The sequence below is a fragment of the Ctenopharyngodon idella genome, chromosome 17, assembly GCF_019924925.1.
Source record: "Ctenopharyngodon idella isolate HZGC_01 chromosome 17, HZGC01, whole genome shotgun sequence".
NCBI classification, from domain to species: Eukaryota; Metazoa; Chordata; class Actinopteri; order Cypriniformes; family Xenocyprididae; genus Ctenopharyngodon; species Ctenopharyngodon idella.
This window is the reverse complement of record NC_067236.1, coordinates 8,765,116-8,792,983: the sequence shown is the minus strand read 5'-3', so window position 1 is coordinate 8,792,983 and position 27,868 is coordinate 8,765,116. Positions and strand designations below refer to the sequence as shown.

The window sequence follows — 27,868 nt, the reverse complement described above, 5'->3', positions numbered from 1 at the left end:
GGCTTGTTTTGTTTGTTCCATAGATGGCTCTAAACAGGGGTGCGTTTCCCGTACAACGACGTAACTCGCTGCTTCACTAGTACGATGCATCGTTCAACAAATCAACTAGTCACGACGCAAACCTGTCATTCAGCTACGTTGGTGAATGTCAAGCAGGTGGTGGAGTAATAACTAGGGTTGCAAAGGGGCGGAAACTTTCCACGGGAACTTAACCTGGGGAATTTTGGAAATATTCCAATTTGGAAACTTAACAGGAATTTATGGGAATTTATGGGAATTAATTGGAAATTTTGGGAAATTTATACAATTTATAATATTTATATAAAATGTATCATATTAAAAACAAATATAAACATTTTGTTTGGTCATAACATGAAATAAGTTATTTATTTTTCGCATTCAATTGATTCTAATTTAGTAAATATGTAAAATAAATATTGCAGCAATTGTTATGTGTTATTTATTTCAGTGTCACATGATCCTTCAGAAATCATTCTAATATGCTGATTTGATACTCAGTTATTATCATTGTTGGAAACAGTTGTGCTGCTGAATATTTTTTTGGAACCTGTAATACTATTTTCAGGGATCACTGATTAATAAAAAGTTAAAAAGAACAGAATTTATTCAAAATAGAAATCTTTTCTAACAATATCACTTTAATATCAATTTCTTTATTATCAATTTCACACATCCTTGCTGAATAAAAAAATAAAGAAAAAAAAACAAAAACTGACCCCCAAATTTTGAACGGTAGTGTATATTGTTACAAAAGATTTCTATTTTAATGCTGTTCTTTACATTTTTATTCATCAAAAAAACCTGAAAAAAGTATCACAGGTTATAAAAAATATTAAGCAGCACAACGGTTTCCAACATTGATAATTGAGTATCAAATTAGCATGTTAAAATGATTTCTGAAGGATCATGTGACACTGAAGACTGGAGAAATGATGCTGAAAATTCAGCTTTGCATCACAGAAATAAATTATATTTTTATGTATATCAAAATAGAAAACCATTATTTTAATTGTAGCTATGTTTCACAATATTACTGTTTTTTTTTTCTGTTTTTTTGATCAAATGTGCATGTTATGGACTGGTGGAATGCACAGTGCATGCAGGGGGTGTGGCCTCAATAGCCCTGCAGTAAGTAGTGTGCTGTGTGAATGTGACTGAGGAATGTGCAGGGTAAAAATTCAATTAAAATTGCAATAAATATGGTAGTTTTAACCAAAATTATGCTGCAAGATGTTTTTTTTCCAACTACATTTAAGTACCCTGTTATAGGCTAACCTGCAATTTTGCAAATTCCCTGTTTATTCCCATTAATTCCCGTTAATTCCCATGGAAAGTTTCCAGCTTTGAAAATTCCCGGAATTTTGCAACCTTAGTAATAACTTATTTAAATGAATCCGTTTGAGATCGAATTAATGCTAGATTTTTATTTATTTATTTATTTATTGCTACAAATTACGGATATGGCATCCGAGGACTAATTCTAATTTTGCTTTATTTCCAGATTCAATCATAGGCTTGTTCTTACATATTAGAGCACGTACGCACATGCGCCCTCTTCAAAAACGGCGCTCTATCTCTTGACAAACTAAAATATGTAAATGACATTTGTATATATTCGAAATAAAAGATATAGATTGTACTTAACGACAGCTTGCTTATTTTGCTCAAGATAACGAATTATGTCCACATGTCATAAAAACAAGAAACTATGCTTCTAACCACAGCTCGAGAGCTGTCGTTCCAACCACACAAGTTTACGATGCAGTTTGCGAATGTTCGTTTGAACTATGATTTCGGGAAACACCAAAATATTGAACTATGTAGGTAACAACGCAACTTGCGATGTTATTTGGCTAACGATGCTTTTGGTAAACGCACCTCAGGCCAGTAAGAGACTATTAACTACTATTACTCCTTTTAATTATACAAATTTTTAAAACGTCTACAAATATATGTATAAAACTGATCAGAGATCAGGAAAAACCACAGACTTGTATAATGGTTCGCCGCTAGGGGGCGATCTCAGTCAATTCGCATGATTCATGCGTTCAGAGACCCAGAGTTTGATACAACTTTGATTATATGCGGGGTTTTTTTTTTTTTTTTTTTTTTTTTTAAATAAACAAAACAAAAAGGGAATTATTTAATATGGGACAGATAATACAATCGAGTAATATAAGGTTTGTCTATATTATTAATGAATATTAGTTGGTTATTTAAAATGATTTGAAATGAAATCAATATTCAGGGATTCTGATCGGTAGTGTAGAACCTACTGTATTGTTCATGCCTATCCGAGTATACAAATAATATATAAAATATTTTTTTTTAAATCATACCCTCGTTCGGGGGGTATGATCTAAAATCCTAGAATCAACCCCTGCTTGCAGTTTAGACATATTCGGTGATTTAGTTTTATTGCATTACTCATTGTGTAAATGGGGTGAGACTTGTGAGATGCACAGTACTGATGTCTCAGTGTTATTGTACAGCTCTAACAAGATTGTGACATTTCACTTAGCTAGGTTTAAAAATATATCCAAGTCTGCAAGTAACAAGTTTCTCAACAAGCTACTCCTACGACCGTTACATTTTTGCATATGCAATCTCAGTAATTATAACTGGAGCCTGACAAATACCTCAACCAACCACAAATTTCCTCCCTTTCGCTTCACCATATTTTTTGCGAGCCATATGCTTTACTGTGGAAAGGCAAAATCTTCAAACTGGTCCAAAACACTCAAATATTATGACGGAATGGCATAATATCCATTAAGGGACATTTAGTAAACAAACCAACCTACTGGTTTCTCAACACATTTGACTTTTTAGTGGTTACAGTCTTGGTTGCCATTTTTACAGCTCTGCGATTTGAAATATTGCCCTTTGTGAGGACAGTTTTTGCACTCAAGACCAACACATCAAAGGGGCAGATAACAGTAATATAACAGTAGAGGATAACAGTAGTTATTAACCAAATGTATTTATTTCTGCAACAACACGTTCTTGTCCTCCCCATTAGCGCGCACACAAACACACACACACACACACACTCATCCTTGCAAACTCCATTTAAATACATGACGTGAGAGCCAGCATTACCTCACTGTTTGCTGCACATGCTTTAATAAAATGATACACATATTTACAGAATCCACAATTTTTGAATTTCGCCTCATCCCCTCCCCAGCAAAGACAAAATATTCTTCCAAACTCATAGTTCCCCTCTCCAGAAGAAAAACAAAATATAACACTTAAGGGTGGATTTGAAAATTACCCACGATTAAAAATAAATTCAGCAGAGACACAAAAAAAAGAGGGGAAAAAGAGATGGAAACAAAAAGAAAGAGCAATGGATCTTTTGGCCAGTACAACACAGCAGTGCGTGGAGTTTAATAACAGCGCAGATATGGCAGTAACACTGAAATAGCTCATATAGTCTATGTACAAGGTCACGATAATGGCGGTCGAGCCTCCCGTGTCCGATTCGCTCACAGATGCGAGCACGCCTCGTCGTACGAACTGTGAGGAAATGGAGGTGAAAGATGCCTTGGCTTCTGAAAACCCCCTACAAGCAGATAATGTGGAAAGGGCAGAGCAGAACATGTTTTATCTTTGCGGTTTCTCCCTCTGGTTTTCATACCTGTAGCTTTCTACATCTCTTGACTATTCTGTAGTAGACTTAAACGGAAATAAGGCACAATAACTACGCTGACTGTTTCATTAACAGGGGGAAAGTTCTGTTGACCGATGAGCAGACGAGCTGATCCAATTGAACTACCCTACTGATCTTCCCTTTTCATCCCAACCAGCCATTCAGATTTATACAATTCAAATAAAACAACAGTTTTATGGCGAGAATGCGAACGATACCCAACCCCTCACAAACATTCCCCATCCCTAATGTTTTACAATCACATTGTGACAAAAATCGCTACACACTAGTGGTGCACACAATACAAAAATTGCTAAGAGCACCCGCCCACCCCAGACCCTCCCAACCTTTGGATTGATTGGCTGATGGCAGACAATCTGGCTTTTGGATTGTTTACTACTTCCATTCGACATTTACTTTGATTTAAAACAACAACGTTTCCACAGTCAACGAATAAGCATGAGATTTTAATGCTCCAGAAGTGTTTGAGACGCGTGTTGTGGTACAATAACTACACGTACAACAAAACAAATGGAAGCAAAAAATTAAAAGAGACCCCAGTTTTTAACCTGTTGTGTACTGAACTCCAGGCATCTGCCCTGCTCTATGTACGTGACCTTTGAGGTCATGAATGAAGTCCCCAAAGAAAATGAATGTGTATTGAGTGTTTTCTCCTTCCTCCTTTTTATTCATCTCTTCACATTGTCAGTCCAAGCCTGAATGCACAAATGTGCAGGATGCTATAAAAGCCTCAGGCCGTTTCACTTTCCATTGGACTGTAGTGTAAATGACGGAGGATTTGGGGTTTATACTGCATGACTGATGATTTAGGTATACAGTAGTGTTTGATGGTATTTATGCTTTAAATTGAGTGTTTAGGTGTGACAGGAAGATGGAGGGGCAAGGACAAAGGAGCTGGATTAAGGAGAAGTATCAAGAGCAGACAAGAAGAGTACAGGAAACTCTGACAGGCTATTGGTCTGTTTTGGTAAAAGAACAGTCAGGACAGCAGGGGCTTTTAGACAGACGCGTTTATCTCCGCTGTGATGGAGCAGTAGGGGGACACCGTACGACTGAGGTAAAGGGCAGATTCTGAGGGGTTTTTCTTGCTGGGGTTTAACAATTCTGGATGGTGGCCTTCTCAGTCCTGGGCTTCAGCTGCTGTAATAATTCAGCAGATCATTCATGTTTTTGATGATCCTTCATGTCCTCCTCATCTGTGTATTCAGACGGCTCGTCTCCTGGCTTCAACAAACGTCCAACGTAGTCATATTTCTCTGAGAGAGAATGAGAGGAGAAATAATTAATGATGCTATTTTTAATATAAGATTGCATTTATGCTATTTCTTGTTCATGGCTACAGAACATCTTTCTCCATCCATGGTGTTAATAACTAAAACCAAAACTAAAACTGAAATTTGTTTGTCATTTGAAATAAAGCTAAAATAAAATACCATTTAAAAAAAAAAAAAAAAAAAAAAAAAAAAAAAAAAATACTAGATGTTCCAGAATGAGTGATTTTTTAATAGGGCTTTTAACCATGAATTCCTCTCTGGTAGCAACAAGGCAAACAAACAGTTTGGTTTGGTTGAAACAGTGTGAAAAAGTTGTGTACTTTATCATCAGAGAACCTTATGTCAAACAGCATTAATCGGTCATATTACAGCCCTGATTTTCCCCACAGGCGAGTGACAGGAGAGTCAAGCAGCTTATCACACATTCCCCTCATCTCACATGGCAGAACAAACAGATATGAGACTGTGCTCCAATCGATCTAGATCAGCTCAATGTAAACTAGGGCTTGCTGGGCATTGACGCAAATTTCACAATTCAATTTGATTTTGATTTACAAGCTTGCGACTTGATTCTATTTCAATTAAATTTGATTCAATATCAATTAATTGGGGGCTATCAGGTACAGTACAAATTTTCATAAGGGAAAAAAAAAAAATCTCTTAACAAACGCTGTAAACTATACAGGGAACCCCAGTTGGTACATCACTCATTTAATTTGCACAAAAGACAACATTATAACAACAACAACATTATAACAATCAATTAAAAGATATTTTGAAGAATGTTGGTAACCAAACAGTTGATGGGCCCCCACTGACTTCCATAGTGTTTTTTTTCCATACTATGGAAGTCAATGAGACCCATCAACTGTTTGGATACCCATATTCTTCAAAATATTCTTTGCCATGTTTTGTGTTCAGCAGAAGAAAAATTCATACAGGTTTGGAACAACTTTAGGGTGAGTAAATGACGACAATTTTCATTTTTGGGTGAACTCTCTTTAAGTATGAGCAGGTCAGCAACATGATTTGAGGTCTGGAGCAGTCACGCTGCAGTATTTTTAAACCTGTTTGATATTGCCACATGATCTAGTGTGTGCAATGCAATGACAAGGTGGAACTAATCCAACCAATCACAATGCAGATGGCATAAACAGAAAAATCTCAATCACTTGAGAATGTGAATTTGTGAGAAAGGATTTTCTGCTGTTGATCAGCACCACAGTCCTGTAGTGTGAGCTTAAACAGTTTAGAAAGACAATGTGTACAATATCAGCATTATGGATCCATACATTGCTTTAAAGTGACAGCAAAGTGCTGTGGTCTGTGTTTTTAATGTTAATCAAACAAAAGACAAGATTACATTTTTTCTTTTAATTAATAACATGATGTACAGATTAATTAATCTAATTAACTGCACATCAAATATGGTTAAGAAATTAGCCCCAAAATATAATTTAAAGTCATTGTGTTAAATAAGAAGAGCATCAAATAGACATTACAAAAAGTAGTTTTAGAAATATTTAATTTAATTCAACAGACTTTACACAAACTTTGAGGCTACAATGGCCATGATTTTTTTCAGAAGCTACATTTGATTTGGTATTTTAGATATATTTACAGACCAAAACAGTTTGGTTACCAACATTCTTCAAAATTTCTTCTATGCTGTTCTGTAAAATAAAAGAAAGTCATACAGGTTTGAAACTACACAAGGGTAAGTAAAAGGTAAATAAACAGAATTTTCATTTTTGGGCAAACTATCTCCAAAATATGAAATTATTTTTATAATCATACACCGATTGGTCTGCGGTTTCAAGTCGAACACACTTAATGGCTCTCTTTATGAATAGGCCTTTGAATCATTGGTTTATCTGATTGATTCGCTCGAAATGTGGATTAATTCAGAAACTAAACACAGCTGCGTGTTGCTCTGAGACACACAACAGTTCTGCTTTGGCTTTATCCACATTTTTCCTGATGAGCCTGCTGCGTTTTAGATTATAGGAGGCACTTCCGGTTTGGGTTCCACTCTAAATCATTTCAAATCATATGGTTGCATTACAAATAATCCTTATCTGTCAGTTTGACTGAATGAGCTGTAAAATTTCCTTCATGTTCTATTTTCAGACATCAGGAGAATAGCGTAACGCTTTGTAATTTAATGCGGAATGGTTTCATAAGAATATCTATAGCAAGAGCTCTTTTCAAACAATGGATTCTTTTTCTCCTGATTATTTTCTATTTTTCTTCCCCCCCCCCCCTTGTATTCTGCTGTAAAAGTATGAAAAATACAACATATACTGTGCATTCGTGGTCTGTTCTCCCGATTTAATTTACGATATATCCTATTTATCCTATGAATGTTTCACTGGAATGCACTAAGGATCTCTCGTTTTCTCCCAAATCCTCACGTCCCTTTCCAGGTTTGTTTTCACACTGTTGCTTTAAAATGTAATCGTCTCCCCTTTTCATTGATTCTTAATACTATGTTGTTACCTAAATGATCTACAGCTGTTTTTTTGTTTTGGTTGTTCATGAGTCTCTTGTTTGTCCTGAGCAGTTAAGGCAGGAACACACCAAGCCGACGGTCGGCCGTCGGGCAGTTTGTGTTAGTTGGCCGACTAGGTTTTCTCAGTGTGTTCCGCACCGTCGGCTGAAGTTGGTCCTTGTCGGATTTTTTTCCGGCCGATTCGACATGTTGAATAGGCGTCGGAGCTCGACGGTCTGTTGGGCCGTCGGCTGTCGAGCGTCGGTTTGGTGTGTCAGGCCAACTTTGGACCCAGACGCTGCCGACGTGAGCCAACCCCGCAGTCTGCTTTCGTCGCCACTATGCTTTGTCGGCGTCGGCTTGGTGTGTTCCTGCCTTTAAACTGCCCAACATTCTTTAGAAAAATCCTCCAGGTCCTGCACATTTTTTGGTTTTCTAGTATCTTCTGCATATTTGAACCCTTTCCAGCAGTGACTGTATGATTTTAAGATCCATCTTTTCACACTGAGGACAACTGAGGGACTCAGTGTTCCCTTGTGTATGCATTCCACTCCATAATGGGCTATCGTACTCAAGAACTGGCTGTATAAAAGTCAAATATATTTGCATTAAAACATCGTAAGGGAGACCCGCTCTCTTAGCAACACTAAGATAATAGATCCTTGGACACAACTTTAAAATCATATACTTCATGTGGACGTCCCATAAAAGATCAGATGATTTTAGAACTCCAAGCAGTTTAAAAGTGGAGACTACTGATTACATATCCTAAAATTACAGGAGGAGGAGGGATGTTGTCATCTTTCTTGGCACTAATTACCAATATCCCTGGTCTTAGCTCCATTCGTTGCTAGTGCAAATTCCTGTCCTCACTGAATCCAAGGTCTTCTGGTTAGGCCAGGTAAGGATCCCATTTGAAGTGATTGTTAAATCATCAGCATATTTCACAGGAATTACCGAGGGAGGCAGACTGCTGTTTATATACAGATGACAAAAAGCAGAGGGGATAAAAGACCCCCCTGGGGAACACCAGCTGGAACTGGATAGGAGTTAGACACACAGGAACCCCACTTCACCATTTGCTCTCTATTACTCAGATAACTTCTTACAATGAGCCAAAGGGGATGTCTGATATGCATGTCAGCCAGAGCATGAAGCAATTGTCAGTGCTCGAAGGCTCGAGTAAAATCGACCAAAACAGCATGAATGTTCATTTTAGGGTGGCTATTAGTTGCTTTACACCTGTATTGTAGAATATAAATCAGAACAGTGTCAGCTGATCTGTTCACCATAAAGCCATGCTGCAATGGTTCAATCTTAGTGACTGTATCCTCCAGAATGTCATCTCTGAGGATTGCTTCATATACTTTTCCAGCACAGCTGATTACTGAAACCTGGCAGTAATCTGCTGGAAAACTGCTTTGCTTCTTTTAGGAACAGCTTTAACCATAGCCTACTTCCATTGTTTTGAGAAAATATTATGTTGAATGCATGTGTTAAAGATATCACATAACAGGTGCCAGTTCTTCATGAGAGGTCTTTAAGACCCAAGGAGGAATACAGTCAAGACCAGCAACCTTCGCTGCATTCATTTTGCGAAGTCTCACTTTAACTTGCCCAATACTCAGGTGAGGTATTCTACCATTTGACAGCTTATGAGTAACATCTTCCTCAGAGGGAGAAGTGTAAATCATGTGATCCCACACGGAAGCAAAATGCTTAGCCAAGGTGTGACACTCATGTTGCAAGATGTTATAATCCTGAGACGCCACATCTCTCCTATCTCCTTCCATACCCATTAATGCCTTAAAACTTAAACCACTGTTTTGGCTTAGTTCCGTGCAGTTCCTCCAGTGGAAATAAAGGCAATAACTAGGGATGCACCGATGTATATTTATCGGCTGATTTTTGCTCAATTTACAACCATCGGCATATTGGCCTTAGCAGGAAAAAGGCCGATATAACAAACCGATAGTTTATTAATTAACTGCGTGAAGGCACTGAGCTGTATAATGTCTGTTGCGTAATCCTAGTGCTGCTGTCTGCGCTATGCTAATCAAATAACAAAAGATCACACACTATTCTTGACTAAGCAACTTTTGTAACTTTCATAAGAGTAGCGGACCCCATCTGAATAATGACCAAAACTTTACTGATGTTTTAAGTTTATTGCGTCCATTTTCACTCCAAAAAAATCACTCCTTGTCATTACCCGTGTAGCTCCGTAGACTAGAAAACCCGTCAAAATTAGAGTTCCGCCATTGTAAAGGAGATCTCATTCATATTTAAACTTACAAAAAAATATTAAAATGTATACAAAAACAAATTAATCATAATAAAGTCTGTTACAATAAAGGATTAATATGTATTTAATTTATACAGTGAAGAATACGCAGTGCTATTTTACATTTGTTTACTTTATTTCTGTACCTGAAAACTATTAAACCTACCTAAAAAGCACTGTTTATTTCATAAGTATCTTTGTTCTGTTGTATTTATGTAGGCCTGCTGAATGTTAAATGGATCCAATCCATGTTCATTAGAAATTATTTGATGATGCAGCAATAAACCTGCTAGTATAATTTAATGCAGGTGTTTTTTTTTACTTTGCTGATTTAAAACATGATCAAAATACTATCTATTTTGATGACAAAATTTCAAAACACAGGAAGTGACAAATATTGGTATCGGCCAATAATTGTTTGTTAAAATCGGTATCGGCCCCAAAAATACTACCGGTGCATCCCTAGCACTAACCTTAGCCTCAGGGTCAGTATGAACGAATGTGGGAAAAAAATCAGTAGTATTCAAGAGAAGGCCCATTTGTCTTTGTTTTCTACAAAAGAAATAATGAATGGGCTCGGATTTGGTCTCATTTACTCACCCTCAAGTTGTTTCAAACCTGTATGAATTTCTTTCTTCTGCTGAAAACAAAAATATATTTTGAAGAATGTCAGTCACCAAACAGATGGGAGATACAATGGAAATCAATAGGGCCCATCAACTGTTTAGTTACAGAAATTCTTCAAAATATCTTTTGTAGTGAAGCTACCTGATGCAACACAATGCAATAAAAATAATTTTTATTTTTGGCTTTTTTTGTGGTACCCACTAAATGGTGCTGATAAAATATTGCCATATTTTTTTTTTTTTTTATAGCTCTCAAGCAATTAAAGGTTACTGTCACTCATCTTTTAGAGATTTTATACTGTAAACCATCAGCTTTATACTATACATGCATCAGCTATCTGATTACAGTACATATACTAGGGATGTGACGATACACTTAGCTCACGAGACGAAACACGATATTAGGTTCATGAAGACAAGATTTTTAAGAAACACTATATTTAAGAAATCCTCAATGACAAATTTTGACTAAAAAAAAAAAAAAAAAAGGTTTTATTCGACAAAGTCACAAAATGAAAAACAACGCAGGTGCATTTTACTTATTTAACTAATCTAGGTCTGTCATTAATGATTATTTTGGTAATCGAGTAAATGGTCAATTATTTTGACAATTAATGGAGTAATCGGATAATATTTTTTGTTGTAATAAAAATAGACCTAAGTGAATACCCTTTTGAACGACTTATAATAAAAAGGCAATAATAATTGGTTTAAATAAAGTATCAAAAGTGAGACAATTAGTGGTTTTATTGAACAACACTGTTATAGTACATAATGCATTATACATAATATTATAAACAATTAACTTATGTACATTATGTATTATAACAAATGCCTGCAGAGGGCGCCAACGGCCTGGTGATTGTTACACAGTGGTTGCCAACCCGTCGATCGCGATCGACTGGTAGATCTTTATCACTGTTCCAGTAGCTCCCGAAAATAACAGAAAAATAAATACAAAAATACAGTACAAAGACTAAATATGAGTACAAAAATACATTTGTCCAGTATTTGTACTGTATTTTTGTATTTATTTTTCTGTTATTTTCGGGAGCTACTGGGACAGTGATAAAAGTAAATAGCCCACATCGTGCCTGAGTCTGTAAACGGACGTTAAAGAGGCCAGAGACGCTGAAGACGGACGCAGAGAGGAGAAAATTCTGTAGCAGGCAGAGCAGCGCACTGTTCACGATACTCGAAATATACGAGGAAAATATAAATATTAAATTGGGGTGAGGGGTTATATGAATGTATCTCTGAAAGGAACTTACTGTCTTCAGAAAAGTTTCGATGGCAATGGCATTTTATTTTCCTCTTACCTCCGAATAAAGTAGCTATAGAGGGTATACACGTGACGTCACCGTCGACCGTTACGCCCACTGAGTGGCAGCATTAGTTTTCATTGACGTGGGCATTGGTGTGAAGGCCGCGAAAAACACAAAACACATTCAAAACGGAAAAGAGCTTTGCGACTGACTGCACAAATAGTTTTGACACAAAATCTGAGGTATATTTTTTACAGACTGTTGAAAGCCACAGAAAAAAGAAGCAAATAGGTCGCTGCAATTCACAGAAATAGCTGGACTTCCAGGCAAAGAAACATGTTTTGCAGTTATCTTTTTTTGTCAAAATGTTGGATTTTGGGGTAAAATCATACCCTATATATTGTATTGTAATATATTGTGTTGACAATTCATCAATTAAATATTTACCATCTTATATTCTGCATAATTGGGTGTTTTTAAATAAACTGACAAAAACGATACAAGTTTTAGGGATGGATGATATATAACATTGTTATAAGTCTTCACTCCGATTTAGACCTACCTATATTGTATTTATATAAAGCGTTCAGTCGGATTTGCTTTATGCATTTCCCCGGCGTCGAAATCAGGCACATATAAATGTAAGGAAACACGATTCCTGGATGCATGTCAATATCCATGGATTAGGTTTCTTTGGCATGTCATAAGGAACACTTTCGAGCCCAACCTTTAGTGTAATTGTTTGTTTTACTCGAGTTTTCGCAGTTTCCCCTATTAAATCCAGTCATCCAGCAGGTTCTTTTGCCACTCAGTTCAGCTGAGGGAGTGCGTTCCGGCGGGAAAGTGACGTCTATGCATACCCTCTATTTATAAGCGCAGTGCTGCTTTGTTTACAGTGGTAACCAAGGAAACGCTGTATCACTGCTCTTCCATAAGCAACACCTGCTGTCGGAGAGTGAATCTGCGTCTCATTCAGCCTGTCTGCTGTTTTTGCTTCATGCTTTTTTTGTGTAACAAATAATTTCACAAAGATAAAGTCAGACCGTTCTGTTTTTGCTTTAAATCTTGAAATTAAATCTAATTCAAATGAAAAACAACTGCTCATTCAACCTGTGTAGCATCTTTGTTTGGACTGTGATTAAAATGTAGTGGCTACCTCTAATTCGGAATGGCTAGATATTTTTGTTTATAATAATAATAATAATAATAATAATAATAATAATAAAAATATCTGCAACCAGTATCGGAATTGGCCAATTTGCTTGTAAAAATAAATAAACACTCAATACAATCTATCAATTCTTTAAAGGGGGACTCAGTGATATTTCAAATTCACTGTTTGGAAGTTAGTCGGGCCGAGTCCAACAACAAACGTCTAACCAATCAGCATCAGGGGGCGTATGACAGTCGAGGAGAGAGAACGAGCAAGAGGGAGATTTGAAAATAAGAAGAAAAAAAACCCTGCAGAACGAGAAATGGGACACAATACAAAAGAGCTCAAAAGAATATCACTGGACTGGGCAAGCACTTTAGGACCCGGTTTATATTAGAAAAGCTTTCCAGTGCTGGAGAGAGCTAAGAGGGAAGGCCTGAAAACTGCTTTGATCCCGCTTCTCATGCGAGTACACTGGGTTTTGATTGTCTGGAGCTGCTGTGCTGTTTGCGACTAACAACGAACACTTTGCATTTACTCCTGTGTACTTTATGTTCATTTTTTGTGTATGTTAGTGTATGTCTATAAAAGATAGCGCTATGCTATATTATGATTTTTAAATTGTTTTAATATATCATGCAGCCTTAGAAAACTATCTAATACGGTTCATGGATTCTCATCCTTCGAATGCGCCACTTCTGCTATTTAATTTTCATCTTGTAATGAATGTTACAGTTCTACTTTCTGAGTATCACTTATCATATGCTGTAAAAGACAGGACAGTATAATGCAAGCACTGTAAAAGATTTTGCCACAAACTCAACTCAGTGATGCTGATATTGCGATACAGCTTTTCACCTCGACGAGAAATAACGTCACGTTTTAATAACGTGAGATCTCGTGGCACGAGAACTCATACCATCACTAACATGTACAGACAAGCCCTAACCAGCACAACAGGTACAACATGCAAAGCTTGTGGACAAGGAGGAGTGAGTGATAACTACCAACATGACTGCATAACTATCCAACCTCCATTTATCCTAGAGGCCCAAAAAAATTCAGACATTGTTAAGATTTTTTTTTTTTTTTTTTTTTTTGAGTAACTACATGTTTTCTTTCTGAATTTACAAAGGAATTATTTTGCTTACCCATGAACTGCATCTCCCATTCTCGAACACTTTCCATCTGTACAGCATTCAGGTCCGAAAGGTCATCATACTCGTCCCGTAACGCATCCTTCTCTAGGCAGAATGTTGCCAAACCCCGAGAGGCATCACGTCCCGCAAAGATCCCGTAGGGGCCCTCTGGAATGATAGACATACCACGGGTATAAAGATCAGCAAGACAAATTTAAGAACCTCTACACATTATAGGTACAGGGAACAGAACTGAAAGTGCAACGCTGCCAGAGCTCCAACAATTATTGTTTGATCTAAAAAATGTGTGGAAAAAAATCTGGGGAAAAAAAAAAACGGTAAAGCTAAGCTAAATGTCCCTCTCACATTAAAATATATCTTTATAAAGAATAAAGTAAATTAACTTACATTTAATAATTATTTTTACTGTCTTTGCAATGAAGTATGTAAAGTGGTTAAAACAACATGTATAATTATTATTCATAATAAATAAATAATAAACATTAACAATAAGGATTATTATTGACACTACTAATCAATAGTTGTATTGTAGTACTATTAATAATAAAAATAATTATTATAATTATTCAATAAGTCTGATAAAAACTTAAAGACCCCAGCTGAATTTCAATCAAAATAAAACAGCTAAGAATATATTAAAAAAAAAAAAAAAAAAAAAAAAAAAAAAAGTTTGAGTCAGTGGGTCAGACAATCCCAGACAAGCTGACACCAAAGCAGAGTGTTGCCTCAAAAACAACCATACAGCTGGGATGAATGGAGCCGCTCACGCAAACCAGAGGAATGCAGGTACACACAAAAGGTACTTCAGAACAGATGTGAGAGATTCTGTAAATAACACACTCTGCTGAATAAGGAGATGTATGTCATGACAATACACCACACCAACAAGAAACAACTCCAGCTGTGCACAGACCATTCAGGCCACACCTTTCTTCCCAAACCGGAGACGTGATAAAGCGGAGCACAACAGACTGATGAACTTCAGTCACCTAATCGAGATGAGATGATGTAATAAAAGAAGACAACAAGAGGAAATGCATGTCTCAAAGACTTGTTTTACTTCATATAAGCAAGTTCCTGAATAGAAACTAGAATCTATGATTTCTAAATACGACTGCCAAAGCCAGATGAGGCCTGACGATGACTAGGCTGCTCTGGCATGTGCAGTTTCTTCTGTTCGCTTTCATTTCATTGTTTATTCAGAACAGAAGGCAATAGAAGTGGAAAAAGGCCTCTTTCGATACTTCTTTTTTTGGTTCATCATCTGATCTTCATGTGCAAAAGCATGCTAGCTCTCCCTCTTTCTCTCTCACACACACACTCTCTCTCTCTCTCTCTCTCTCTCTCTCTCTCTCTCTCTCTCAGTTGAGCAACAATAGTCTTACAAGGTACAAGAGGTCCAGCCAAACATTGACCAAAAAGATCAAGCTGCCCTATGGTCCAGTGATGATAACACCACTTCTGTCTACAAAGTTAAAACCTTTGCCACAGTCTCATTAGGTTATAAATGAATGCAGCAACAGGTAAATAAAACTGATATCATATTCTGCCTGTGTGAAAAGCTGCAAGACGACACAGGTGTCTAAATGAATGACGCACTGGTCAGAGTCTTGTCTACTGCTGACACCACACCTTGAACGCCCCGCGCTCCTCCATAAACACCACAGATGGTCAGATAACATCCCATATACAAATATAGCCGAGGGAGATGTGAAGCCCAATCACAGGCCCTGGCTTGGACTGTGAATCAAAACTCTGTAAATGCAATCAAAGGCCATGATAATCCAGATTTTATGTGCATTCTCAGTTTCACTTCTGAGCTGGGTCTCCAAATATAGACTCCAGACAGACAAAGGACTGCTGTTCTGGCATTGAGGGCAAAATATTTCAAATATTATCTGCAGCAGACAGCTGTTTTGCAAAGCAGCTGCAAGTCTGCAAACCACGCTTAAAGCACAGGGGAAAGAAACACGCAGGGGAGGGAGAAAGGAATGAGGCTCAGTGCTTGATTTCTTAACCAAGGCTACTGCTAAACTTAGCTGACCTTATATCCGTCATTACAAATCAAACTGTTCACTTTACAAGTTTAAAGTAAGCATATTGATTATTGCACAAATGAATGTACTACCGGTACAGTACATACCTGTTGGGTGTGCCAGCACATGGCTCTCACCCTGTTTGTCCACATCACATATGACTCTCATTCAAAAATGCACTGACATGACAGGTTGATGCCAGGGAAAGAGTTTCACCAAGGCAAAACAGAGCAGGAGAAAGGTGACCGCAGTTATGAATAAGACAGAAAGGACCCGTCAAGAGGTTGGAAAACTCCGATAAGACATCAGACCAAACTGTGCATCACAACAAGAGGTCCATGGGAGAAAGAGGCTTTGTGTGACTTTACTCTGACCAGTATTTACCAGTATGAGCTGCTCATTAGCTTTCTTCTGACCAATGTATTGGCAAATATAAGCTGGTTAACACGGGCTCTTCACCAATGGCAAGCTATTGTTTCTTAAAACGTACTAGTATGTTACTAATTCTATTTTCTAGTAAATAAGTGTTACCAGTAATCTAACTATCTTTTACTATTTCGCTTGTACTGCAATACTGCAATATTGATAAGCATCTATTCTATATATTCCTTAAAACTAACCACTATCAATTTTTGTTACTTGTACTATTTTTCTATTAAGTAATCTGGTTACACTTTATTTTAAGGTGTCATTGTTACAGTATATTTACACATAAGCACTGAGTAATATTAATTAACAACATATACTTATGTTAGTTGTTTGTAATCATGCACAGTTTACTATTATTGCTATAATAAGTACATGATTAGTAAGTAATCTAATTGTAACTTTCACCATTTTACTAGTAGCTAGTACTGCTCATTAGCTTTTAGTATTTATTCCAGTAGTGACTAAGATCTATTGAATAAGTACTAGTGACTAACTGAATAGATACGAATCGATACTGGAGTAAGTACTAGTATCCAAGCATTCTCTAGTACTTATTGGATACTACCAACTACCCCAGCTGTGACATGTAACTATTATTACTAGTAATAAATGGCTAAATCTGTGGTACTGATATGAAATATTAACTTCAGACTGGTATGTGTTCCAACTGTTGCTGGAACCTAATCCAGTTTTAGTGGAAAAATAAGCTACACTTTATTTTAAGGTGCCCATGTTGCAGTGTTGTTACACAAATAAATACCGAGTAATATTAATAACCACATCTACTTATTATAGGATAGTTGCATGTATACTATAGTTGCTTGTAATTATGCAAAATTTACTATAAAAATTAAAATAAAGCGCTACCTTAAACATTAATAAGGTACGAATACTTGTTTAGTATTAACCATCCCAATAGTTACTAGTATGTATTCCAGGATTACTAGACTTTTGTTTACTGAATACTAGTATCTTCTCCACTGCTCAAGTTAAAAAACACACCGCTAAATGTGAGTGTGAGCATGAGCATTGCGCTCTCCTTACCGCGTCCGTAAAACTTTTTGCCGCTGGTCACATCGAAGACCTTGGTATTGACTGCCATGAGGATGCGCGGGTTCTGCACCCCGTCGTACTCGCGCAGCTGCTGCAGGGTGAAGTCGCGTCTCCTCATCTTGGGCAGCGGCGAGGCCTCACTGCTCCGGCCCGCGTCCGCACCCGCCCTCCTCCACCACCGCGCGTAAAGCACGTAACACGCGGCCAGCACGAGCACTAAAACGCTGAGATTGAGCATCATGCCGCTTATACCGAGACCGGCCCCCGCATCCAACTCCTCCGTTGTCCCCTGCCCGCCGCTGGTGTCCGCCGCTGCACTCCTACCGTCCCCATCGTCCGCCATACTGCAACGATAGCGCCTTCCCACCGCACGCGCCCGCCCAGCTGGCACGCAGAAGCACGTCTGATTGGCTAACCGTCGCCGGAACACCACGTTGGCTCCTGGGATTTGTAGTTTTCTGTCAGCATGGCGCCTACAAGACCACGGAGCAGATGCGACCAGACAAAGGTTTCAGATAATGAAAAGGCGCTAACTGTTATGATTATGTTTATCATTAGCTAACCGCGATAAAATACAACGGTATTCACAAATATGCTTATTAATTAACCTGAAACTCAAGTATGTTTCAAATTGAAAAATCTATTGCACACATTTAAAAAAAAAAAATGTTTGCATTAAATACAAAACTGCTTAAAATATTACATGGCAGGCTATAATATCACTTTTAAAAAAATAATTTTTTAAAATTATAATTCAACAAAGATAACAGTATCCCTTATCAGACCTTTATCTTCACAACCTAATTTCCAAGCTTACACAATTTGTTTCCATGTCCCTTGACTTCTAGTTTCTGAATACTTTTTTTTTGTCTTTTTTTTTTTTTAAGTGTCTCAAGTAATTGTTTACTGTGTATACTAAATGTATTGTTTACAGCAAAGCAGCTGTATTTCTCAGTGTGTGTTGTGTTTATAATGTCTTTTTAAGAGGGTTCCCACAATCACAGAAAACCTGAAAATGCCATGGAATTTTAAGAGGGCTTGCAGGCCTGGAAAATCTTTAAACAAATTCCTATAGTAAAAACACATGCTTCAGGTTATTCTCCGCTCTAAAATATTGGGTAAATATCAGTCTTTTTGAGTGCAAATTATTATTATTGTTATTAATTAATTTTTTTATTATATTTTTTAATATTAATTTATTAATATTTATTATCCAGTAATCCAAATAACTGGAAAAGGTTATGAAAATTCATCGTTCAAAAACTCTGTGTCAGTAAGACCCAGTATAACATTACACTGCACACTTTGTCTTTGAATTGAACTTGACAAGAAATACAATATATATTATTTTGGGGTTTTATAAACAGATTTTAATATATTTTGTGTTTTTTTTACATTTTACAATTATGAGGAAAGAAAAAAAAAATTAAACCGACATGCATACCAACACACAAGCGCACACAAACAAAAATATCACAATAAAATGAATCAATAAAAATGAACTGATTGATATTAGAGAGTTGCTTCTAATATTTTTATGTACAGTTTTCATAAGCAAATATGATACAATCGGGACATCAATTCAGTGTCTGATTAATGATCATAAGTGAGAAAAAAAAAACACTGATTTAATGTTATCAGCAACCTGCAAAATAAAAATGCTAATAAAATTATTCTCTGGGCCACCATGTTTGCGGTCATCTATACTCTCTCTGTAATATCAATAAAAAAAGATTGTAATCAATTAAGTCTTCAAAAGAGAGTAAAACAATAAATTATCTCAAACTCAACTCCAATAGGATTCAAAATTTAAAAGGAAGGATAATTCCTCTCAAAAAAAGATAACATTTCCTAGAAACTAAAAGTACACAGACGTTTTCCAATTTAAGTCAAAATTAATAAAAAGTTCAAATATGTTTTCTCTTTCTGTACTCTGCACCTAAACTAGAGATGTGGCGTCTTTGAGATCACCACTTTCATGGCGTAAACGGCAAAAAAAAAAAAAAACAATTAAAAGCAGGAACATCGTGTATTTCCTGATGATGTTAACACTTTTTACAATCCCTCACCACTTTGGCTTGATATCTATGTACTTCTCCGATATTCAGCTCAGACACTCAGATAATCATAAAAGCATAAAGAACTTAGTATTCCATCACTGTCATATTTCCTACACAAGCTAAAAGAGCAAAAAATGCAAAAAGCTATATAGTGTGTGTTACCTTGTGTCAACCTCAGTTCAAGTTAGAGATTTTTTTTTGTTTGATCTTTTTTTTTTTTTTTTTTTGAGTTTATAAAATAAATGAAGTAAATATGTGTGATGTGCAGGACATGCACACACAAATTAAAAACACTTTTAAACACCAAGAGATTATTCATTATTTATGCTGACAATGCTTTAAAATATATATATATATATTTTTTGTTGCTTTTGAAATGTAAGGCATTTGCAAAGGTAAAATTAATTTTTAAAAGTGATAAAACTGCATTCGATGTAGGAATGCATCTTCTGTAAACTTTACAGCAAAACAAGTTCACCATGCGTACTTGATTCTGAAACTATTAACTGCAGAAAAAAAAAATGAAGGAAAAAAAAAATCTAATGAAAGTTAACCTGTCCAGAAAAAGTGTCTTGTACAACACAAAGACGTCTCTGGTTTACTCTTCAGTTTGTGAATGCAGCAGTCTGACAGTTGGTCTTTGCTCTAACGGTTTGACTGGCTCACTTCCGAGGTTACGGTGTAAAACGTAAGCCTGCACCAGCACTGAAAATCTTTTCACAGCTCTAGAGTTAGAATCACACTCAAATACTGTATATAGTGTAGTAAGGGCCTCATTTCTTTGGCTGTTGGGCATCTTTGTTTTTGCTGGTCGCCGCCTCTCCTTTGCGAACATCTGATGAGGTATTCTTTTTCACATTCTCTTTGGGTGGGGCTTTTGTAGATGGGTCATTAGCCGAGCTGCTCTTGGCGGTCAGAGGTGCTGGTTTCTGATTGGTTGAGGCTGCCTTGGCTGATGGTTGATTGTTGGTTTTCGTTGCCGTTGGGGCAGTGGCCTGATCAGTCGTGGCTGTTTTTGCCATCCCTCCAGCGGCTGGCTGATTGTCTGAAGTCTTGGAGATGGGGGTCTGTTTCGATGATGATGTCGAGTTGTGTCGCCTACGTTTCACCTCATCTCCTGTGGAGGACGAGTGTGCTTTCCTCCTTACTCCTTCCTCTGTCATTGGTGGCTAAGAACAGGGAAATTACATTTGATTTAGATTGCAATAGACTGATATTAACAGTTAGAAAGCAATTCAATGCATATAGACTAATCCTATTAATATCATATTCTGGACTCAAAACCTCATTTCCCTTTGCAAGGGATGATGCCTATACTCACATCTACTCTGAAATCATCAATGCTCTTGAATTTGCTGAGGTATTCCTGGAGTTTGGGATCAATAGGCTGATTCTTCACCTTTGCGTATTTCAGGAAAGCCCAGAATTTCTCCAGTCCATACAGCTGACCTATATAAACCCCCCAAAAACATCAGCATGTAGAGTGAAAAAACAACATCACATGACTAAATGATCAAGAAATATATTCAGAATTAGTTATAGTGATTGACATTTGATGTAAACATTTGAAACAGAAATGCAGACATTGCAGTCATGCAGAGATGGTGGTTCAAGAACAAGTTTCCACCAATGGGAAGTGAATTTCACCAGCAAAACACCAGACTCTGATGGTGGGTGATATGCAAAGTTGAAACGGCAAAAACATTTCTGCCTTTGCATGATTTTTTTTTTTTTTTTTTTAAGGTTTAGTGCACAAAAATGAAATTTCTGTCATCAATTCCTCACCATCATGTCGTTCCAAACCCGTAAGACCTTTATCTTCTGAACACAAATTAAGATATTTTTTAATGAAATCCGAGAGCTTTCTGACTCCCCTATAGACTGCAACGTTCTAACCACTTTCAAGGCCCAGAAGGTCTTAGGGGTTTGGAACAACATTAAATTCGTTTGTCAAAAATTAAGAGTGACTGACCTTTCTCATAGTCTTGCATGGTCTCCTCCTGGAAGTCCTTGAAGATGTCCTGTCTGAATCGCCGCTCTAGTCCATAACTATAGAACCGGAACAGACACTCCAGTCCGTACCTGTGACAAACATATGAACACACATTAGGAAACTAGTGTTGGGCATCCTTTACCAGTGTAATCATTTTCATGTCTAAGAAAAACTGAAAATACTATAAATGCAGGAAGTCAGAGCTGATAAAGTTTGAACTTGTCTTAAGGCCTGTTCACACAAAGTCATTTTTTGTGCACAAAAAAAAGAAAAAAAAGAAGAAAAAAAACATGCGCAAGATTCTATGAACTAATATTGTTCTGCAATGAACTGAGTTCCCAGACAATTTATTAAAATGTTAGATATTAATATTAATTAATATTAATAAGATATTAATGTTATGAATGTTATAAATGTTTTGTTGCAGGGTTTCTGCAGTTTTTAAAATCAAATGTAAGACTTAAGACCTACACAAATAAAATGAATACCACAGTATATTGTGTAACCAAATATAAATAATATCAACAACAACAACAACAACAAAAAAAAAAAAAAAAAAAAAAGATTTTCTGGATAATGCAGGATTTTTAATTATAAACTAGCTCATAATGCAACGGGACTCTTATTTTGAAACTCTAAAACTGTTTTGAGGTTTAATAATCGCATTAGGTCGTATCATGATTCCTTTTCTGTCCCCAAATTTAGGACCTCTTAAAATGATAATTAAGACTTTTGTTATACCATTTAAAATATTTAAGACTTAAGAAATTATTATTAATTATGGCCTTAAATTGGATTACATTGAATTTAAGACTTTTTAAGGACCCACACAAATCCTTTGTTGGTAACTTGTTTAATGTGAAATGCTCTTATTAATTACTTTTTATTTTCATTTTGCTTTATTGCTTGAAACAGGATGGCTTTATTGTTTGTGAATCTGCAAGATTTGTGATTTTGATAGCATTTGAAGTTCAAATTCCTTTCGATATCGTGAATGATTTTAATATTCCATTATGAGTTTTGTTGATCCAAGAAATAACTTAGTTCAATAGGAGTGCAACACCTCTGCATTCAGGACTTTCCCCAACAACAACAAAAAAAATCTAATTCCTCTAAAAGTTGATCCAAAATGAAGAACAAAATGTGTATACCAATTCACATACTTATGCACTATTCTATGCCATTTTGTAGTATAGTGTGTACACACTGAGGAAAAAAAACAAAAAACAAAAAGCATTTCAAAAGATGCACTTAATTAACCAAAAAAAATGAAGTGTGGAATGTTGGACATTTCATGCACTCAACTTTAATCACGTACTGGAGGGGGAGGGGCTAACAGACTGCGATGCTGGATGACAAAAATAACAACCGTATATAATTCATACACTAGACAGTTGACTACACAGTGCATAGTGTAAGTGCATACTGTATAGTATGTCATTTGAGACAACTAATGTTCAGACTTGGCAGCCATTTTGACGTGGGTGTGTTTGTATGTTGTGCAGGTCAAACGTGAATGCCAAACTTAACACTCTCATGAGAAACTGCTATGATATATGTATATTTCAATATTATTTTTAATAGACATTAGCCATTTTCTCTTCTGTAGCTTATATTCAGTGATGCAACTCAAAATCAGGAGAATTTTTTAAGGTTTTGAGATATCTATAATACCTGTGGCTAATACCATGACCGGTATAGTCACAAGGACTCATGAGCAGAAACCCTTTTTTAATTCAGGTATGTCATTTATGCACCCTCTTGCTAAACTGGGAGGCACTTGAGAAGGGGTCAAGTGAACCTGGCTGACTTACTGCCTGCTTAAGCCTCTGATTTCTCAAAGGTCGATAACTTCTCCAGACAAGATCTGCAGAAAAAACACAGAATTCAGGACCATGACTCACCTGTAGTTCTCCTTGGCATCCTCCAAGGCAAACTGCTTGAACTCCTCATACATCTTTCTGTTAAAGTTGTCTCTGAGGAAGAAGGACCAGAATCTGAAGAGGGTGTTCATCTCCTGAGACTGACCCACACCTAATCGCTTCCTCTCTGAGGGGGGTAAAAAAAAAAAAGTACACAAACATGAGAAATTCATGTAAAGCAAGTATAGTGTGGTGTAAACTCAAAATAATCATTGTACCATTGAGGCAGCGTCGGCGGTATTTGTGGTAAACTTGCTGGGTAAAGCCATTTTCTTTCAAAAGCTCATGGGATGGATGCCAGAACTTGGGCAAGGACTGTGGGGTGCAGCCGTAACTGCCTGACAGTGCGGGGGCTCCTTCTGATGGAGACGCATTAGAGCTGCTGTACAAAGGACAAGGAAGAACAAGAAGAAAGAGACACTGTTGAGCCAACTTTCACCTTAGTGCTGAGGGTGTGGACTAAAGAAGCCACAAACCTGATAGAGGAAGTGCGGGGTCTGTGTTCTCGTGAGTCCATTACCCAGCCTACATGGCACTCAAGAGGAGGGTTAGAACTGTGACGGGTTTTCCTCTTTCTGGGAGTCTAAAAGGGTGAGAGAAAAAAATAAAATTATGCAGAAATAGAATAGGTTAGAATACATATACACATATATATACACAAGTCATCCTGAAAATCATGAAATCTGTTTGCCTGGTAAAAACTTACTTTTCCATCAAGGTTTCCACTATCTTCTTTGATGACAGGGTAGAAGCGTGGGGTTTTGGTGGGGTCCTGTCTTCCAGGGGTGCGTGGTGTGCGTGGGGTACGGGGGACACTGGGGGATTCTGGGACATCCGTGGGGAGAGAATGAGCCATGCTGGAATCATCTACAGAAAGAACCAACATTAAAAAATTAAATATCTGGAAATATAAAACATTTGGAATTTAACATTATAGTATTTTTTTTTAAATAAAAAAATCTTGCTTTCATCATTGTTTTCCTGAACATGTCTGTGCAAATATGTGACATTACACAGAAAAAAATTTAAATGAGTAAAATTAAATAAATTACACTGAATAAATAATTTAAATAAAATAAACAATTAAATAAAAAATAATTAAATAAATGTAATTGTTTACGTAAATATTTGTTTAATTAATAAAACAAAAACAGACAGACATTCCATAGTTATCTCATAGAGACATAAAGTGTGCAATCACCTGTTTGACATGGTGGAGGGGGTGGGACCTCCTGGTTGGGGTCAATGGGAAGTTTAGGGGTCAGAGTTTCAAACTCGTCTTGGCTGATCATGTTGAGTTTTTTAAAGTTCTCCACATCCTAAAAATGTGAATCATATTGACACATTAAACACAGAGCAACAACATTACTATAAGAACATGCAAGCATATAAACTACAAGCGGAGCATCACACTCTTCATTTAAAGACAAATGAGAGAGGAGGAAGACAAAGTGCTCTGATGGGCTTCCTGTTTCTGCCTGTTTGAACAATGAAGTCATATAACTGCTCTGTATCTGACTGCAGGCAGTGCACTTGAACAGGTTTATCAGCAGCTATTACTCGCAGCAGTTTAGAAATGACAACTTTATTGTCCATCATAAAGACTTCAGTCCATTTAGCCGTTTGGCCTTAACTCAGACATACTGTAGTCTATCAGAAGTTTTCCAAGAACATAATTTGCAATAACAAAGAGATGAATGTCTGGACTTTTCTTGATACAAATGACTGATATTATGTTCTTAAACCTTAATATGTCAAATTTATTTTTATAAATGCATTGGCCACCATGATACACAGAAAATATTAATGCAAAAATTCCACACTAACATCACAGCCCTCAAAAATGAGAAATCATTTCATTTGATTTCATCTCAGAGTAACATCACAAACTCTTAACTGATATGAAGCAAACCACATGTGCTCATTTCTGTCATTTTGTGCAGATGTTTATCAGGTGTCTGTACTATGAACTCCAGCCCACAGAGACCTTGGCACAGTTAACACAGGTGTTACGGCTCCCATGAGCAGGAACATATGGGCAACCCTGATACCACTGTACAATTTAAATGCACTCAGTGTCTGACTAATTAGATTTAAATTAAACAGCCAAATTCTTTTAGAGTTTGCTAAGGGCTCAGATACAGTTAAGTATGAATGGGCTCATACATCTAAATAAGTCATACTATGTTTTTAATCCAGGAGGAGCCAATCGAGAACAGAACTCTTCCTCTAAAGAACATACACATTCTATCAGAGAGCTCTTGTCTGATTGGCTGACTGTAAAGGGTACAAGCAGATATTTGTCACTGCACTGAACAAATGATAACACTTCTGGAGTCTGATTAACCAAATGCAAATGCACTATTTAATCCCAATACTGTGATAAAATTGTAATGTACTAAAAAACTGAATCATAACATGATAATATTGATGATAATATAGATATTAGCACATATCAAACCCTAAAGAGGTCTGTGATCACATGATGAATCCTAGAGTGCACAGGTTGTTTGAGAAATAAGTCAGTGAAGACAAAATGTGTGACCTTAAGCAAATATTTCAGCATATTTCTATCAACCACAAAGCAATTCAAACATTTGCAATGGGAAAATTCCCATGTTACTGCTGAGTATGGACATTTATCTGAAGCCAACAGCTGCTGAACAAACACCACACTTAGCACAATCTTCTGAGTTACTATTACTCACTCTTTAAAAGAAACTTTCTTGTTTACACTACTGTTCAATCAGTAAGAGTTTAAGAAATTACTTTTATTCAGCCAGGATGCACTAAATTGGTCAAGCTACAGTAAAGACTTTTACATTGTTACAAAAAATATACATAATTAAGACATTTTAACATTAAGACATTTTTTAAGACATTAAAAAAACATTTTTTATTTTATTTTTTTAATGGAAGTGTATTTTAGGGAATGACGAGGGAAACACAATGACACAAAATGTCGAACTCACGATGCTCATATGATGGCAACTCCACGGTGCCACTGTAAGAAATATCACTTTTCAACATAAGTTATATTCAACATTCAAAATAAGGGGGAATATTTATCAATGATGTAGTTAAATCGAGACTTCAGCTCAAAATGAGAATTCTGTCAAGCTGCTCTCTTCCACACAATAAAAAAGTGGATGCTGACCAGTGATAACAGTGGTCACCTTTCACTATATGGAAAAGAGCATCTTGGACATTTTATTAAACGATTCTTTATTGTGACGTAAACTAAATTATTTATTACATTAAAAGAATAATTCTCAAAGCACAGCCACTCTTACCTTGGCATTGGCACACTCTTGCAGTCCTTCTTCCTTTGTCCAAAGATCCTGTTCATAGTAGAACAGTCCATCGTTAATGGCTTTGGCAAGGTCAGCTGTAATTTTGGCACGTGACACACGATTCCCCGTCCGATCTCCCCCAGGGTGTTTCCGCAAGTGAGGGGGGGTCTGTGTAACGATCAGGATCTTGTTAACGTCTCGGTCGTCAAGTTCATCGTCAGAATCGTCATCTGACCAATCGGTAAAGGTGTTCTTGCGAGGCGCTGCGAGCCGTTCCATTTCTTCATCAAACAGAAAGTCCAGTTCTTCCTGGTCTGCCTCAGGCGGCTGCTTTGGGCAGGATTGAACCAATTCTGTGCTCTCCTGAAGCAAACACAAAACAGGTCTTATTTCCTTATATAAATACAAACAAAAAAATTATTCAAACAGAAAGCAGGACAAATACTCAACTGCACATGGGAACAACTCAAGAAGGGGAGGAGGAGGAGAAGAAGGAGGAAGAGGAGGAGGAGAAGGAGAAGAAGGAGAGCTAGGAGGAAGAGGAGTTACTGAGGTCTGCACACCCACAGGACAGGAGATGGAACAATGGATGGAGAGAAGAAATGATGGATGAAGAAATATGGAGGAGGAAAAGGAAAGAAGTGTTTAAAATGACTTTGCAATGAATTAAGCAAATTAATAGGGATGCACAACACATTGGTTTCATGCTGGTTATTGGCCAATATTGAGATTCAATGTCGGACTTCAAAAGTTCTACAGTAGTGTATATTTAATTGGGCATTCTCATTTCCCAGTTTTTTTTTCATTTAGATTACCTCTGTCATCATCATCTTACACTCACTCAAACACAGACTATTTGATCTTTTTTAATAACACTCTTTTAATCTAATTTAATAACACTGTTAAAGGGATAGTTCATGCAAAAATGAAAATTATCCCACGATTTACTCACCCTCAAGCCATCCTAGGTGTATATGACTATCTTCTTTCAGGAGAACACAATCAGAGTTATATTATAAAATATCCCAGCTCTTCCATCAGTGCATCCATTTATCATAAAAGATGATGGATGGATAGCTCCAGGGGGTTAATAAATGCCTTCTGAAGCAAAGTGATGGGTTTTTGTAAGAAA

At 36.8% G+C, this 27,868-nt stretch overlaps 2 protein-coding genes and 1 long non-coding RNA gene across 7 annotated transcripts in view; 1 reads left to right on the top strand and 2 right to left on the bottom strand.

Annotated features, from left to right (window-relative positions):
* Nucleotides 1–27,868, top strand: part of LOC127498962 (uncharacterized) — a 425,088-nt gene that overhangs the window by 4,912 nt on the left and 392,308 nt on the right. The window contains exon 2 of one of the 2 annotated variants that reach the window (XR_007926009.1): nucleotides 24–1,085. This is a non-coding gene — a long non-coding RNA (uncharacterized LOC127498962). Of the gene's footprint in view, nucleotides 1–23; nucleotides 4,916–27,868 lie in introns of those variants that run through there. The other variant, XR_007926008.1, reaches the window with a different exon arrangement.
* Nucleotides 3,120–17,869, bottom strand: pgrmc2 (progesterone receptor membrane component 2). The gene is made up of 3 exons (XM_051868983.1): nucleotides 17,460–17,869; nucleotides 13,942–14,097; nucleotides 3,120–4,953 (listed from the first exon to the last, which is right to left on the bottom strand). The coding sequence occupies exons 1-3, from the start codon at nucleotides 17,809–17,811 to the stop codon at nucleotides 4,856–4,858; spliced, it is 606 nt and encodes a 201-aa protein (XP_051724943.1). The 5' UTR covers nucleotides 17,812–17,869; the 3' UTR covers nucleotides 3,120–4,855.
* The window catches only part of larp1b (La ribonucleoprotein 1B), a 32,444-nt gene continuing 23,388 nt past the window's right edge, over nucleotides 18,813–27,868 (bottom strand). For 2 of the 4 annotated variants that reach the window (XM_051868929.1, XM_051868931.1), the window contains exons 10-19: nucleotides 27,187–27,291; nucleotides 26,737–27,099; nucleotides 24,645–24,762; nucleotides 24,150–24,310; nucleotides 23,920–24,026; nucleotides 23,662–23,825; nucleotides 23,426–23,570; nucleotides 21,501–21,610; nucleotides 20,850–20,977; nucleotides 18,813–20,697 (exon numbers count right to left, since the gene is read on the bottom strand). In XM_051868929.1, the coding sequence (XP_051724889.1) occupies nucleotides 20,302–20,697; nucleotides 20,850–20,977; nucleotides 21,501–21,610; nucleotides 23,426–23,570; nucleotides 23,662–23,825; nucleotides 23,920–24,026; nucleotides 24,150–24,310; nucleotides 24,645–24,762; nucleotides 26,737–27,099; nucleotides 27,187–27,291 (1,797 nt within the window). In that variant the 3' untranslated portion in view covers nucleotides 18,813–20,301. The remainder of the gene's footprint in view (nucleotides 20,698–20,849; nucleotides 20,978–21,500; nucleotides 21,611–23,425; nucleotides 23,571–23,661; nucleotides 23,826–23,919; nucleotides 24,027–24,149; nucleotides 24,311–24,644; nucleotides 24,763–26,736; nucleotides 27,100–27,186; nucleotides 27,292–27,868) is intronic. The other 2 variants (XM_051868930.1, XM_051868932.1) reach the window with 2 other exon arrangements.